The 17,587-nt window shown below is 40.5% G+C and overlaps 1 protein-coding gene across 6 annotated transcripts in view; it reads right to left on the minus strand.

The window, feature by feature from the left end:
* Positions 1 to 9,895: 9,895 nt before the first annotated feature.
* Positions 9,896 to 17,587, minus strand: part of NFIB (nuclear factor I B) — a 182,480-nt gene continuing 174,788 nt past the window's right edge. For 3 of the 6 annotated variants that reach the window (XM_072859930.1, XM_072859933.1, XM_072859929.1), the window contains one exon: positions 9,896 to 16,572. In XM_072859930.1, coding sequence (XP_072716031.1) covers positions 16,443 to 16,572 — 130 coding nt within the window. In that variant the 3' untranslated portion in view covers positions 9,896 to 16,442. The remainder of the gene's footprint in view (positions 16,573 to 17,587) is intronic. The other 3 variants (XM_072859934.1, XM_072859931.1, XM_072859935.1) reach the window with 2 other exon arrangements.

A 17,587-nucleotide genomic window follows, 5' to 3' on the forward strand; every position in this document is an offset into this window, starting at 1 on the left:
GACAGCAAAACAATGGAGAAGCATCAGGCAAGACCAACATGAGTGTGCTCCCCCTGCCTTCCTTGATCTCTGCAAATGGCAAATCAGGCCATAATCCACTCCATTGACAGCAGTCCATATCTTCACCTTATACTGTTTGCCCTGCAGACTTGTTCAGGTCACGTCTGCTGCGCTCTTGGAAAAGCTGTTCAGCTGCAATGTGCGACACCGTTCTGTGGGACACTTGTTTTAGTTTAAAGTTGGTTCACATTTGCTTGTGAGCTGCCTTGCCATACAGATGTACATCTCTTCAGCTTTTTTATTCTGATCACTTTCAATGAAGCCATACTTCAGAGAACATTTTTCATGGTGTTATATACCAGCACAGAATTATGCCAAATGAACAAAGGCTTTCACCTGGGTTCTGAACATATGGTCAAAATGGTAACAGAATTATGATGATCATGCAAAAATGTGTGAAGGAACATCAACAATCAGGTAATTTGATAATTCAATCACTTCACTTCCTCCAGCTGAAGAATACTTCTGCCTATTAGTATATCAACATCACTGAAATAGCTGAAGAGAAAGAAAGAATTTAATACAAAAGGTGAAAACAGTAAATCAATATAATGTCAACAAATTGTAAGTAAACACTCAATTTTGGGAACTTTTCTCTATTCTCCAATTAGTCCTGGGTGTGGATTTCAATGTTTCCAGTGTCCTACTGTGGAGGCAGTGCACTGTTTGTATTGGATCAGGCAGCTCTAACCTCTACCCCTAGGTACAGAACCCATATATGGAGTAAAGTACTTTTCAGGGGAATTTTTATCTTTTTCCAAAGTATCAAACTTGTCAAATACATCAGTTAAATAAGTCTTCACTGGAGCAACTTTGCACTTTCCCAAGTTCCTCTCCAGAGAGGCAGCTGCAGCAGTAAAATCCAACCTAATGCTATATTTTTAGCAATGCAAAGTCTATAGCCTCTGGTTTTGAAGCAGGAGTCCTCTATATTTCTTTTCTTCCTACAACTGCTAAGGTGATGACATCACTGGAAAACATATCCCTATATTTATTTCAAACCCAGGCCAGACCTTCTGCTTAATCAAAGGCAAGTTGTGGGAAGTTAGATGATTCTACATATTTCGGTAACAACCAAGCAGACCAGTACTAGGAGCCAATGCAAACCAGTGAATGTTTTGATTCTTTGCAAGGGTTCTGTCTTGCAAGGAAGCTTTGCCTGTAGATGAAGTGGTTTTGATTCCTTCATTCAAGCTAGAACACTCTAGGTTGAAGGATTTGAGTTCCAGCAAAACTCTTAATATAGTCAAGTGACTCCCATGTAGAGAGAGAGCACTGATCATCCACTTCAGGCTGAGTGAAAACAACCTGTGTTAGAAGGCTCCAAAATCTGCTTCTTCCAAAAATGTGGATTGAGTTTGTAGTAATAGTTTCTTGCTTATCTTAATGAGAACACCAGAAACCTCAGTGAACACTGGAGGTTCTGCAGTCACCTGCTTAATTTCCCATAAGCTAAATAAGTAGACCATACAAAGAAGTGCTGTTATCCTATTTGACCACATAGAAAACAAGATACCGGAAGGTTCAAGTCTAACTATTCCAGCTTTCAGTCTCTACAGGCCTTCATTTTGAAAATGATTGTTGGGAATCATCATTTAACAGACCATGCTGAGAGTACTCCCAGTTAAGCCCTTGGTGACATATATAAAATCCTTTTAAAAATCTCATGTCACTTGTCACCAAAATAAATACACAGAGTGCACAGTTGCCCATAGCTTCCAGTTTTTCATGCCCCATTGACTGAAGACTCCCCAGAGGACTAGCATAGAGGAAGATGGGGAACAAGTGGCTGACAGCGAGGTGTGTGCTGACTGCTTACAGGTGCTCTGCTTTTCCCAAGGAGCCCCAAAGACACATGAGTCCTTGAGGCAGCTCAGGCTGGTGTGATTTGGTGTCAAATTCATCTAAAATTTTCTGCTTGCTACCAAACTATCTGTTTCTGTACTTTCAGGTCTACACCACGTACCCACACAAAAAGGGGATGAAGGGAAGGCAAGCCAAAAAGATCTTCCCAGTCTTTGCATCCTACATCAATATGAAAACAGGCAGCAAACATCAGATAATTTGGAAGACGGAAGTTTTACCTGCAAATCAAATGGAAAGTTCACTGTGTTTTTCTCTAAGCAAAGCCCTGAAATTATACTGGCTTCAAGGGGTATTTTTGTTTATGAAACCACATTAACAATTGTTGAGTCTGAGTGAACTTTATAACCTCCAGCAGCTGCACCATGCTCTGTGCTTCACTGAGCGTTATTGATAATGATTGTGGGCTGACTCATGGCCCTCAGGAAGTGGCCAGATTATTTTTTTTTAAAGCAGATTTTTTGTTCTGCCCAAATTTCTCTACACTGTATAGGTGTCATCAGTGTGCCTGAAGAGTGGCGCACAAGACCAAGGGCAGAGCATTTAAGTTTGCAGTCATTAAACAGGGGTGGAGGGTGAGAGTAGAGATTGAGCTCTTCCTTATGGACTCTTTTTAATATTTCTGTCTTTAAGCCCCTGCACATTTTGTGGTACAGCAGCTGGGACCTACCTCAGTTCTGCACACAGCAGCAGCCACTGATGAACTTTGTGCCAGGCACAGAGCACAAGCCCATCCTGGGGCAGGCTCCTGACCCCAGATCCCATCTCTCTGCTCTCTCAGCCGGGGAGCTTGTCCACCCATGGCAGCCACTGAAGCACTGAGCCCCTGAGGCACTGCCCATCCGAGGGAACAGGGAGCAAATCTATCCTGAAGCTGCTTCAAGGTGCAATTAACTGGAAACATTCCCTTTCCATACCAGTCCTTCCTTCATTTTTATAGCTTATTCCCAATCCACAGTTTCACTGTAACTGCTAGACAAGTTCATTCAGAGCATAATTTCGCCTTATACTATGCTTACCCTGCAGTAATTTTCCCCTCACTGGATACTGCCAAGCAGGATCTGCAGACACTGGACCCATTGCTCCAGCCATGCTTAACAAGGCCCCTCAGGAAGTTTTTTTGTTTACCAGCATTTGTCAACCATCTTTGCAAAGTCTTTCTCCCTCTCATCACACCCCTGGAGCAAACACATAGAAGTGAAATCATTTCTGCCTACAAGTTTACAATCACCTTGACTGTTTCTCCAGGACAAAACACCCCAGGCCCCAGCAGCCACAGATACAGGTACCGCAGACCCTGAGCTTTTATTTATTTTAGCAATCAGTGTTCAAAACAGGAGTTAAGTGCAACCAAGGCAGAGCAACCTTCATCTGAAGATGTAATTCTGAGACAACTGAGCCCAGCAGGTCTCACCTTCTCCTGAGGCAGCAGGTCAGCCAAGCTCAAGTCAGGCTGGAGAGGGGCTCCTGACACTGTGGCACCCTGGCATAGCCGCTCCTCTGAAGAAGGGGTGCTGTTGGAGGTGAAGGAGAGGGGAGGGAAGGCACGCCTGTCATCTCTGCAGGTGCCCTTGGTGCTCCTGTGGGGCTCTGACACTCTTTTCCCTCTGCTGCTCCCTGAGACAGGAAGGGACCCTCCTAGAGCTCCTGCTCTGCCTCCTCCTAGAGCTCCTGCTCACCCACTGCATGCCACCTCCCTCCCTGGGGCAGAGGCATGCTACTCCACCACCTCTCATCCTCAGGAGGGACAAGGAGGACACATGGCACAAGGGAAGCATTATGGGAACTGCCACTGTGATTAATATCCAGCTGAGATTGTGGGGAATGGTAAGTAAGGAGTCTGAGTAAATGAAGAAGAAGGGTAAAGGCAGGAAAGGGGAGGGGGTGCACTGAGCATGCTGGAGAAGAGGCTTGTGAGCCCATGGGAAGGCCAGGACAAGGGCTGGCAGCAGGAGTTGTTTATGAAGCCAGCTGTGAGTCTGGATATGTCAGCTGTCTGTCTCTCCAGTCCCCAGCACCCTGGGAACACAGAGTTTTGATGTCTCACAGGGGGATGCTGTGCCCAGCCTTGGAAATTTCCTCCCTGAGCATAGGGCAAGACTCTTTATTTTCCTGTCTTACCCTGATATCGTCCTCCTGGGACCCTCCACACAACTATCAAATTGCAAAGGGAATTAACTTATGTTTTTATAAGATAGCAGGGCTTTCTGTTCCTCACATCATTCCTTGCATGAAACCTCACGGGTCTGAACAGAAGTGTTATAAATCTACAAAATGCTTGGAAGAGGTCTCCCACATCTGCTTCAAAACCTAACGGTGTGACAGGAAAACTAGTTACTAGAAGGCCATCATTGTACCACTCACTTTATCTTCCCTATTCCACTCTTTATTTTAAGAAAACACTGAGTGCATGGAAATAACTTTTTCCAGTTTGCAGACCTGAAATTTTTTCTAACGGGCACTGTATAGTAAAATGGAGCCTGTTGACAGTAAGTTTTCTTTCCTTAATTGCCTTTCACAGCCCCTACAGAAGTATTCCAAGGACCCCAGGGTTTCTTACGACCACAGATTGAAAGCCGCTAGCCTAGAGGAACACATGACAGCAGGTGCTGTCAAAGCTTCCTAATGATACACCAGTCTGGGCTTGCCAGAGCCCTATGGCTCTTGCTGCTGACTGCTCCTGAGCAGAGCGACCTTGGTAGCCATAATGGGACATTCAGCCTTATGTGATGCTAGCATAACATGCCCAGAAGGCACTAAGTAAAGACTGTCTAACAGGCGACCATCTGATGGCAGCTACTTTTGCATGACCAGCTTAACTCACTTCCCCATCCTCTAAAGTGCCTTAACTCATCCTGGGTCCACATATTAATATTTCGAACTTGTGCAAGCTCTGAAGTCTGGAGCACTGTCTTGGCTCACCACAGCATGCAAGGCACAGCTAGGACTCAAATGCTGGTCAAGGACATTGTGTTAACATGAAGGTCTGCTCCAGAAGCCAGACTTATGGAAAAACATACTCGGTCCATTCACATTTTACAGATGACCCTAAAATCCAGAAATTTTTGAGCATTCCTCTACTTTTGGAAATTTCTCAGTCTACCTTTGCTTGGCTTTGTGTTTTTTCAAACCCATTTCTTTTTTCCCTTGTCTGGGTGTTCACAAATTATTCTGACAATACAGGGAACCATTTGAGAGGTTTTGTTTGTTTTTTAAAGAAAATTTCTCTGAGGCAGAAGAATCTATAAATGAAAGCCACTAACTGGCCAGAGAAGCACTGTAAAATTTTAATAAATCTTTAGAAGGAGAAAACAGTGGAAGATCTTTTTCTTCATGGATGCAAGAAAACAGTATCTTTATAAATGGCTGTAAGGGAGAAAGAGCTGAACATCAAGATAAGCAGCAACAGTGTGAGGAGAAAGTGGGTAAAAAAAAAAATCCTTGCTACAAACCTGAAGGTTTGAATAATACACCAGAGAACTCAGCGCAAAGATAAACTGGTGCATGAAACAAGGAGCTGCAGGAGAGCCTGAATATTATACAAAGTTAGTAAAAAAATCTTCAGAAGTACTTGCATAGGCTCAGTAGGGAAGCTGATGGAATCGTGTAATCACAGATACTTGGTTTTTATTTCACAATAAAAACTGGTTTCACTGGCTGGCTTAGAAAAGCAATGCTCATGTCACTATAGAACATAAATACGTAAAAGTCAGTTCACTTACAGGCAGGCTACTATGTGCTAAACCACATTATGAATGTAAATTTAGCACTCTGAGAAATGATCAGTGTGTTTATGGTGCATGGTGATCAGCATGGTGATATAGTTGATTCACTAATAATCTTAACCCATTTTTAATCCCAATAATGCCATTTAATACCAATGTGCAACCTGCTAAGTGCATAATTGGTTGGTATACCAAGAAGGCTCCAGGGCAACTTACATGCTATATCTCAGTCACTGTAACTTTAGCCACAGGCAACCTGGAAGTTTGTATTCACATCTGTGTTTACATGGTGTAGACCAACTAAGGTATACAACTTCACAGACAGTTCTGAACAGTTCACAGGAAATTAATAGGAAGTTCCTCACTGTGCTGATGCTCACTCTGAGGCTGAGCTCTGTCATGCTCATTACTCTCCAGAAAACCTTTAAAAAACTTGACTTGATTACTTGGGGAGGCATCATGTTACATTTAGTTTATTTTCTTATTACTAAGTGTATTTTATAGCAATTGTGGTGTGTGTCCTCCTGTTCAAAACCAAAACAAACTAGCATACATTAGGCATTTCAGGTGTTACATGCAAAGTGAATTCTCACATCACATTATTTTAAAAGGGGGGATGGGGACAGAAGGAGATCAAGCTACCTAAAAAAAAAAAAAAATCTTATCTTTGTATTCTTGTCTCCATGAAACAGAAAAATGTACTAAACTTCTGAGGGTTTTCACCAGTCCAAGTTTTCTGGGCTGTGAAACAAATCCACTGTAAGTAACTGTGACATTAATCAATATACTGCAGCAGAAAAATACACTGAGGGAAATATTTCAATCTCAAATAATTTGTGAGCGAAGTGTTTTACAACCAGAATTATGTCTGAAAAGTGTTTAAGTACTAAAGCCCCCACTTACCCTTGGGTGACCTCATTGCATTCAGAGGCATTTCAGCAGTCTAACTGGGGGCACCGTTTGTTTCTTGAAACATCAGTAATTATCTGATCAGAGAGTTTTTGAAAATTGAATAGACAGCTGCTTACAATTGATATGGTTCCAGCTTCACAGTGCTGCAGTGCTTGACTTGTCAGTTATGGGGAGATATATCTTTTATCCCTGCCCCAGTCCTGTTGTGTATCAGACTTCCTTGCTTGTCTACCCACAGCAATGTATGCTGGTTTTGGCAGCCTACAGTGTTGCTAAATATAGTCAATGGAGACCATTGTTTTAGTAGTGAGCATCAGCTTAGCAAGCAGAAACAGTTATGTACTGCTTTGAACACTTCCTTTCACCCTAAGGCGCCCGCTTTAGGGGAAAAAAAAAACCAACTCACAAGTTAAGACCTGGAAATCCACATTCACCTAAATTAAGGTGTCTTGCCAGCAAGGCTGAAAAGTGTTTGGATCAGCAAGGCCTGATCCAATCCTCATTAAAAATCAGCTGAGGGATTTCTGTCGACTCCAGTGGCATCAGATCAACCTCCTAGAGGAGCAGGTTTCCCCCCCTCCCTGTTTTAAGCAGCAGCTTCTGTTTAGGGACCACATAACAGCATGTGCAGAGGCCAACTGCAAATCAAGCTTGATATGAAGGACTGGTGGTGTTGTCACAACCTCCCATATTTTTTAAAGCTTCGTATTTTACAAGTAATATCCTGTAACTTTGTTCACTCCATTCTTTGTCTGGCGAACATCCTGATACTCTAGACAGAGTAAGAAAAGTGGACCAGAGTACTATGTAATGATGAATGCTACAAAAGGTAAATTGAGTTCAAGACACTTTGTAGTTTTGGACAGATCTTTACAGCTCTCAGCAGCTGTCAATCAACATTTGTGGGTAATGGCCTTGGTAATAGTGGCTGATCTCATGCCAATAAGGACCTTAAAGAAACCATCAGTGGATGCTCTAAAGATACATTTGTCAGGCAGCAGTAAGATAGCTCTTCTAATGCAGTTCCCTTTGCTAGATCCTGCTTGCATCTGTCAAATTTTGACCAACAATGCCAACAGTGTGCCTTAGACTGCTCTCCGTTGTTAAGTCTCAGTAGATATGGTTCTGCCGTTCCTGAGGCTGACATACTTACCCTATCTATGAAACAATCCTGTAGTTACCTTACCAGAAAGACTTAAGGCTGCTGCTCTTTTAAGTGGAGATGTGAGAAGGGGCAGAAGAGTTACCTGGATAGCAGTGATGAGCCTTTTTTTCCTCCAGCGAAGTACAGACAAAATTTGGTTCAGTCCTGAGCATTCAATAACCTTCTTCTGTTCACAGACACTCATGGATGTGACTCGGATTCCGGCAGCTAAACACTCTCAAGGGTCCCCTAGGACTCAGTGCCTTCATCCCCAAGGAAACAGATGCCCGTGGGCCCAGGCTCACAGCAAGAAGCCGAGACTATGTTTGTTTGCAGCTTTGCCCAATCAGCCAGAAGTTGATTGAGCAAGAGCCATAATATACAAATTTAGGTCAGTAACCAGAATAGAAAGAAAAATAAGACTCAAAAAGAAACCCACACACAGCAAAGATAACAACTTGATCTAATGACTTAAGTGGCAAAAAATTGTGAGGTGGCACTGCACATTTCTACCTTGCTGCTTGTGCATGTGTTTGGATCTGGTGGCAAGATTTCTGTTCTTTTTCAATTATAATTTTTAAGCTCATGAGAAAACACATTAAAATAACACTGGAGTTAAAAAAAAGACATTAAACACCAGTCCATGGATTGTTTGTCCATTGAGTCTCAAAAACCTAGCAATTGGGAAAGCAGAACAGCTTCCCCCCGCAGCATGCCCTCACCATGAAGTTGCAAGTCATGGTCTTCTTCGCATGCTCTCCTTCCTGCTCCTCATACCTTGGTGTTCTTGGGCACTACATTGCGTATCTTGAGCATGACATTGCAGCCCTGGCTCTGGCACTGGCAGTGTGAATAAATGCAGGCAGATGCCATTCTTTGTCCTGAACTATTGGCATCAGTGCCACTGTGCAGCTGGCATGCATGGAGTGGAGGATCAAAGGCATGTAGGAAGCTTGCTGCAGGATTCCGGTGGGTTGTATACAGCAGCAGGCTACTTTGCAGGGGGCTGCAGAGTGGCTGGAGAATTAGGGAATTTCTTTATCAGAAAAGGGAGGCAGGACTGAATTTAAGCATCTCTGGGTTATGCAGGCAGGTTATCTGTTTTGGATTTTTAGACATCGAACCTGAAGTCCTTAATATACTTTTCAAATCATGTCCAAATGACAACATTCAAGGAAACTCTAGCAGGACAAATTGACAGAATTTCCTAACTTTTCAGTGTCTGACAATTTGTTTTGGAGAGACAAACATACAACAAAGGGCCTTTCACAGAAAAATTAATCCATTTAATAAACAAATGGTCTTTGTGTAAACAAACCAGTGGGGGAAAATAACAAACCATTTTGCGTTTTTCACACTAATGGTTGAAACTGGATAAAGATTATGCTCTAGAACCTGCAGAATATTTTTATCTAAGTAGATGGAGAGTTGCCTGGCTTCACTGTGGGGCAAAATTTGAGGATTTTTGTATAATCCAGTTTAAGTCTTTACACTGCAATCCAGTCAGTCATCTCTTGACCATATTCATGCTACTTGCTGACTGTTGCTACTGGTTTATTGATTCCTAATGGTATAAGAAGAAAACAATGTGTTTCCAAGAACATGAGCTGAATGAAGCATCCCATATATACAGGTAATTCACACTTATGAAAAAGAATTCTTCTTTTGTAAAGGTCAAAGACCTTGACCCAAAACAAAGCTTTCTGAAGTCAGGAAGAATTTTGGGAACATTGGATCTTGCTCTCTTTACTTAATGAAAATGTTATCATGAAGGCTGTTAAGAAATCAAAGGTTTACTGTCTCTCACAGGTCAATAACACTGAAAGAAAACAGAAGTCTCCTGCCTTTCCGCTATCATGCTCAATCTTACACCACAGGAGAAGCAGTTCAGGTCACCTGTATAATTACTAGGGCTGGTAAAACATGATGATGAAAACTAAATAACAAACTTTTAAATTGAGCTGATTATCTGATTATACCTCATTTTGTTTCTGTTCTCCTCCTTTTTCAGCGTAACCGCTAAGCCTAAATTCATGCAAACAAATATGTTAAATCTAAGCCAAGTATACACAGAACTCCGTAAGTTGTGCCATGCTATCAGAGTACAAGGTTTAAGGTTAGTTTCTAAGATATGACTAATTATGACTCTTAGAGATAGAAAAGAAAACATAAGACCAGGGTCTGTAGCATAGCTCATTTTTATTGTTTAAACAGTTTTTGCATAGGAAATATATCCGCTTCCAGTAATTGACTGCAGTATGAGCAGCTGCTAGCAGTATAGGCTGGATATAACAGTAACAATCACATTAAGTCAAGCTTGATTTACACCAGTTTAAAACTTGTGGCAGTTGAGTTCATTTGTAACCTAAAAAAAAGTACCAAAAAGAACATTATTATCCTCCAACCAGGCACAATAAAAACCTTTGTTAACACTCAGGCTAAAAACAGGTCTGATGCCAGAGGGCCCTAATTCCAAAATTAAGTAGCTGTACTGTAATGCATCCTACTAGTGAAGGTTCATTACACAAAGACTGTGCACACACCTCCTTTTTAATTAAAATGTAACCTTCAGGATTTATGGCCTACAGTATGGGGAAAAATGCCAAAAGTTTTAAAATGGATCAACCCTGGTGTGTAGCTAGCAAGCAATAACTGACTACTTGTCACCTACAGTTGTACTAAATGTATCTAAAGAAACACACAGCCCTACAAAAGTTGTTCTCAGAGAAATATCATTGAGATGGGGTGCCTCTTCCCAGCTTACTAAAAGTTCTATATGATATAAGCACAAATTAACAGCTTGATGAAGACATAATCTAATGCAGCTCTTGAGAAGCCTATGCCTGGGATTGAGGAACCCCTCACATTCTACAATGCTGTAGAGATTTTTTTTTTTTGAAGAAAATGTTATCTGAAACATATTTACAACTGAACTCAACAGAGACTGTGAAATTGAACAGGCACTGCTCATTTGTTTGAGTTTTTTGGTAAACATTTTGCTGGTTTTTGTTTCTTTCTCATTTTGCATCAACTTTTATCAGTCCATGCAACTTCAATGCCCTCAATGAAGAATGCATAATAAGCCATACTTCTTAAAAAACTTCCTTCTGCATATAGAGATACATTTGCCACATCAGTCCCTGTAGCACAGTTTTCAAAACCATTCTGTCAAAAATACAGTAATACAAAGACTGGCTTTAGTGTCACTAGCTCACACTGCTCTCCATTTATTTAGGCCACCTTTTGCTTTACTGTTACCGTATCATGCAATAAAAGTATCGAAGGCTTATTCTAGGATATCATTATGCTAGTGGCACTGAAGCCCTTTTCACAAATTCAACATACATTTGAATTGCAACACACAGATATTTCTAAAGAGTAATAACTAGTGAACCCTTTTATCATAAAAAAAAAACCAACTACTTACAACCATTGAAGAAAAAATTGCAACAAAAAATGTAAAAATTGACCGTCTCCAACTTGTCCCCTTTACTATTAATGTGACCAACAGAGCTGTGGCATGGAAACAGTACAAAGAGTTGTCATGGCAATAAGTTTGGCTGATGCAAAGGTCATTGTGCAGGGTTAAAGGGCAAAATCAGTGGTCCGTGTTATCCTCCAACTGCAGTGCTCCACCACACCCACACAATTTTGAGGAATTAGAAAAAACTGGGGAACTAGCAGAAAGTGCAAATAAGAAGGAGGCAGTTTTCAGCTCCTTCAGCATGGAGTAGAACATTCAACTTTTGAGCTTTTCTTGTTTAACTTGATTAGCCTGCATATGATTTTACTCTGTCTTTCTTCTTTTTAAGTTTTCTATAGAAACCCAATAAAAAAGTCCAGGAGCATGCAGCTGGTTAATGTTAACAAAAGACCTTGACAGGATCATGTAAACTATATTGGATGTCATGCTTGGGGCCTTACTGCCAGCAACATTCGAGAGTTGTTTCATTAAAAGTGAATACTGTACACTGAGTATGGGATAACTTTCTGCAGCCTTCATAATCTCACACAGTAAATATAATTTAGATTTAGGTACAGAACACACTCTGGTGTCACAGCTGAGTATGTCCTTGTGCAATCTCTTTCATTAAGTCCTTATGAAGCTACAAGTTGCAAATCCAAAATTCTGCTCCCTGAGGACACAGCTATGTGAGACATAAGTACTGTTTTAGTTCTCTGCCTATCCTGAATTGCTCTGTGAACCTAATCTTAAATACCATCATGTAACAATCACAAAAACTTTTGCTAAAGGCCATATATACTAATAAAAAGACAGTGGTGCTTCCAACATTTTGAAATGCTCTGAAAACCAACTTTTCCAATACTAAATACAACAAAATAACCTTCATAAAATATAACTTTTCTCCATTTACATTTTTAAAGGATTAGTAACCTATGCTTTTCAAGCACAGGAATCTGCGAAATAACTCCTAACATGGACAGATTTTTTTTTTAATACATAAATTAAGAAACTGGAGAGTTTTAACCCAAGTCCAGTTTCCAAACAAGGAATATTCTTGTTTACTTTAAAAATGGAAATGACATGCATTTCCATTATAATTGTTAAAAAGTTAGCTTTACAAACAAGGGTATTTTAATTAAAAAAAAATTCTTAACAAAACTATACAGTGTACAAATTACTGTCTACAAGGTAGGCGGTTCATTCAGAAGATCCTCCTTTCTTCTCGCTACTTGCAGCTTCACAAATTCATTCACATATTTTCAATGGAGCTGCCCACCTGAACATCACCCCACAACTATATTGCTATAATTAATATTTTTGCCATGTCTTTATGTACAGTCTCCTTCACTGCCTTTTTTTTTTTCCTTAGTCAAGCCTCAAACGTTCATGTCACTCCAGGGGAAACACACTTCAGTGGCACAGCCATGAGGCCAGGGCTGCAAAGCAACTTAATAAAGGCAGAACAGTGCACATAGAACGGGGTGGCTCGATTTAGTCAGAATACACTTCCTGGTGAAGGAGGAGGCCAGAGACTGGATTTGAGTTCTCAATCTTATCTTAATCTTTTGACTGCTGAGCTTAAAAAAAAAAAAAAAACAACCCAAAACCAAACCTACGATAAACAAAAAGTTCATTTTCTTCAAAAAAGGCTTTTCTATTAGAGAGGCAGGTGGAAAAAAACCACAGTTGCTTAACAACCCAATTCATTCACATGGAAGGAAGGAGTTTGCTTTTTAAAATATTGCATCTGTAAGCTCAATTTCATCATACAAGAGGTCAGAGATAACAAAAAAGCTCTTTAAAGGGCATCCATCTTCCTACAAGGCCAATCATCATTTTGACTATTGCACGCTGAAGCCTGAACTTGTTTCGGTTTCATCCTCGTGTGCTATGAAAAGCTTAAGGGGGTCACCTTGCTAACAGCACTCAAGGACAGCCCCCCAGCACACCCCTCTGCTCCCCGATGGCTCAGTATCAGTGGCGTGCGGAAAGGACAGTACATACTTTGTTCTACCAGGCCACAGCCTGAGGTGCACTCTAGGTGGGTCTAGCACATTTCGGTAATCTCAATGGCCATGTGCTTAGTGAACCAATTCACTTACTACAGGGCCCAAAAAAAGAACAACATAAAGTTGATTTTCATTTCCTTTTGGTGTCTTATCTTTTCACATGAGGTTTTCCTCTTTTCAGTTTAGCTATAGATAAATCTCAAGGATTTGCTTTTCTACAGCGCCTGTCTCTGTAGCTGTTCAAGCCCTGCCTGCACACCTATCTCCTGCTGGAGATGTGGGGATGTGCCACCAGCACAACCCGTTAGCCGCCGCACGCTGGCCGGAGCCAGAAGGGACTGACTGTGGTGTGCCACTGCCCAGCGCCCAGTGGGGCGGCTGTTGCTGGAGCAGCACCTCTTGGGCTGCTCCAGGGTAGAAAAACCTCCAAAATGCAGAGACAACCACAAAGGGGTGAATTTTCCCACCATGGTATCCCACATCCACAAGTCTATAATCTCCTCTGCTTGCACCCTAATGAAAGGATGTGCTTTTAAGGAAAATTCACCCTGTGTTGAGCCATACATCACAAAGATGCCTGGTGCATAAAAGGTCTCCAGCAACAGGTGCACTACTGATCTGCAAAATGTGATTTTACTGGAAATACACTTTTATTTACATCATAGTCTAATTCCATGCATTACGAAACTCCTTCCCCACAACAGCCCAGAGCCCTCCGTCTGACCTGCTGTATGAGAAGACACTGCAAACCTCTGACACAGCCTGAGCAGGCGGAAAATGGTAATTCAGATGCTGGGAGTTAACAAACTTGGAAAAAAGAAAAAGAATGATTTGACGCAGAGAAAAAAAAAAAGGAATATTTACCAGTCAAGCAGACTAAGGGAGGCAAATTCTCTGCAGAAGCAACTCCGGAGTCAACTGGAGTCAGTGGAATTATGCCCGCAAAGATTTTGGCCCTGTACATGCATTTCCTAGACAAAGCAAGCATCTTTGTCATTCTGAGCTAAAAACATTTTCTAACGTGAACACTTTAGGATGCAGTATCTTTGCCAGAATGGAAAAGGCTTCATCTCACTGTGGGTCTTGACCTCCTTCTCTGTCTGTCTGTCTGTCTCTCTTTCTCTTTCTCAAGAAAAAAAACTTTAAAGTAAAACAATTTCCTCAAGTCAAGTCTGCCTCCAACAGAATTCATTATTTATTTTTTAAATCCAGAAATGATTTCAGCTTGCACCCCAGGTGGGAAGTTAAAAAGAGGGAACCGATTTGAAGGTTTGTCACAGTAGGCAGAACAGTCGCTTTGCAGCCCTTGCCTGGCTAAGGGTGCACTGCTTCACAGCTACACTGTAAAGTGTTAAAAATCCTCCCCCCCAACCCCAGAATATATATATATGTATGTATAAAAAAAAATCCCCTGTCCACCTCTCAGTACAGAAAAGGACCTCATCACACTGCAAAAATAGCAGTACCCACTTTGGTCAATTAAAACAAACAAAAAAAGCATACATTATTCTTTTTTTTTTTTTCTTTTAAATCTGTGTACTTACCTATAATAACCAATACAGCTAAAAGCACTACCTACATAGGCAAAACTTGGTATTGCATAATTCGTATAAATTTGTATCCCCTCCCCCCAATATTAATTGGAAGATGAAAAACATGAAAGGTTAATAGAAAAAACACCAAAATACTGAAAATATTGCTGGTCGATTACAATTTTTAAGCGGCAACTATACACAGCCATGATATGCTTTATAAATGTGAGATAAAGGTATAACTGTCTAAAAAATCCATGATGTCACACTTTTTTCCCATCTGGAGTACAAAATATTTTGTCATAAAAATGGTAAAGATTTAAAATGATAATAAATGCAGCAAAACAAGTGTAGTGATGTCAATTTTTTTGTGTTTTTTTTCTTTTTTTGTTTTTTTCCATTTTTTAGATTTCAAGGCAAGGCACGTAATGTGGACATTATATCTTCGTGCAAATTAGGATAACTGGAAAGAGTATTCTAATTGTTTTTTTTAAAGAGACATAGAGGCAAAATGTCCGCCCATGCACATTATATTACTGTCTATATGTGAAAATTGTGGAACAAGGCTAACTTCTGAAAGCACCATGCAAGTTTTCAGCACCCTGTAATTAGACTTACATTGAGTGCATTATTTAAATATAACATATCCCCATCCTGGTATTACCAGTTTGTAAACGGTAAGCTTTGCCCTTGTGACATGGATTTGCCTATCTCTTTGTCTCTATGATGCAGATTTTACAGAAACATGTAAACCCTATGGGTTCTTGATGCAAGCAGTAACTTTAAATAAATAAATCCTACCCCTCTGTGGAGGCAGCAGCTAAACCAACATAAGTGCTGTGTTTCCATTGATTTCTTTTTCTCAAAGACATGATTTGTCTTGATTTAATGCCTTTTAATGCCCTCAAAAACTGAGGGGAAAAATAAGTTTGTTCAAAGTAATTTTTATTTCTATTTTTAATCCCCTCAATTTAGAGTCCAAGGGCTGAAGGACTTATAGTGATGACCCCTTAGATATGATTTAAATTGCACTTGCCTCTGTAAGTGTTTCTTTAGTGGGGAAAACGTTCACTTTTTTCCTTTTCGTTTTTACTGTTGCATGAGGAGATAACACTTTTACCTACATAGAGGCATTTCTTCCATAGAGCCTGTGTGTTCATACTGATTGAAAACTTCAAACTGCATAACACACTAGAAAAGGCTGAATTAAGGGCCAAAGTTTAATAAATCCATACTGATAACTAAAGGCTACAGAGCTTATTTTAAAAACATTTAGAAATCAGAGTGTTGAGAAAATGGCTGGCTCACGGCCCTTGTCCTCCTGCAGCTCTGTTGCTGCTGCCTAGCCTTTGTTTTGTGAGATAACCAGGAATAGTGATCCCATGCGTAAACAACAAGAATACTAAACCAATAAAACTAGCTTATCATGCAAATATTAAGGCATCTAGAAAGTCAGTTAAAATATATTGTCAGAGACAGAACATCTATTTCCCAGCGGACTTCATATAACAAAGGCTATTTAGCAGGGGCTGCATTCTACCCATCAGTGAAATATCATCGACCCTTTGTACGTCATTTCAGTTTCAACCATAAGGGAATTAGTGATTGTAAGAGCTGCAATTGCTGGTCTATTTTTTCTTCTTTCTTCAGTTTCTTTTTTCGTCCTGTCTTCCTTTCTTTTTTCCTTTTTTTAATTTTGCTTTTGTTTGTTTTTTTTTTAAATTTTTTCCCTCAGTTGCTTGTTTCTGCTTGAAGGAAAGGCTCTCCAATTATGTTCAAACCATAATTTGGGACATTTGTTGGCAGGATCGGTGTCCTACTTGATACTTGAAAAGGAACCAAGCTAGCCCAGGTACCAGGACTGTTGAAAAGGGGAAAGAGATAAGGAAAGAGAGAAAGAGAGAGAAAAAACAAAACATAAATTAAACATGTTGCAAAAACTAGAACACAATTAATTTGAAACAGCATTAAGCCAATATTCATTATTAATAGCACTACTTAAGAGAAAATAAGAAAACAAATTTGTGAATATTACTTGAGATTCTACTTCGCAGTTTTCTTTGTGAAAGTATTACTTATTTGAAAGAAAAAGAATTGCATTGATCTCAGTTGCAAGTAGTATTGCTGCTGTCTTACACTAAGTGGCCTGTTTGTTTATGAAAGCCCCCAAAAATTTCAGACGCAAATATATAGAGCAGACAAAACTAAACCATACAAGTGACACTATATGGCACCATGGATGTTATTTAAGAGCTACTGAAATACAGTACAGTGTACAGCTTTCCTCTTTTCAAGAACACAATATAAAGGTTCAGTGGTTAAGCTTCCTGTGCAATTCCCTACGCTCTTACAACCCCACAGTTTATCTCGTGTCACTCCCAAGATGTGCCTCTGAGGTGCGTGGGTCCCCATGAGAACAGAGGGCCTTTGATATTCAAAAAACCTGCTTTCTTTACAGATTTTTCCCAAGAGGTATCCGTGCCTAAGGAACACTGGATAACACAGGGCTCAATCATGTAAACACTTGCAGCCAAGGGCAGCTGTGAGTCAAGGACAGCAGCGAGTACCATAAATTTTTCAACAAACATCTGAGAGAGAAAATATTTTCAAAAGCAATCCAATTACTTTGGAACTTAACTCATCATTTCAAAAGCACTCTGTCACTGAGGAGCTTAAGTCCCAATGGCACTCAGGTGTTTACCAGGCACCAACTAGTAGTAGGTACTGTATCCAACAGTATTTGCAAGACAGACACTCAAAGAAAGACCCCAGCTGCCTCTATTCAGTACCCAGAGCAGACCCTGAGCAGCCTTTTCCTTAGATGTAATTCTGGCAACCCAGAAATAACGGACTTTAGAGAAAGTGTCATCGAATTT

The sequence above is a fragment of the Ciconia boyciana genome, chromosome 4 (genome assembly GCF_034638445.1).
Source record: "Ciconia boyciana chromosome 4, ASM3463844v1, whole genome shotgun sequence".
In the NCBI taxonomy this organism is placed as follows: Eukaryota; Metazoa; Chordata; class Aves; order Ciconiiformes; family Ciconiidae; genus Ciconia; species Ciconia boyciana.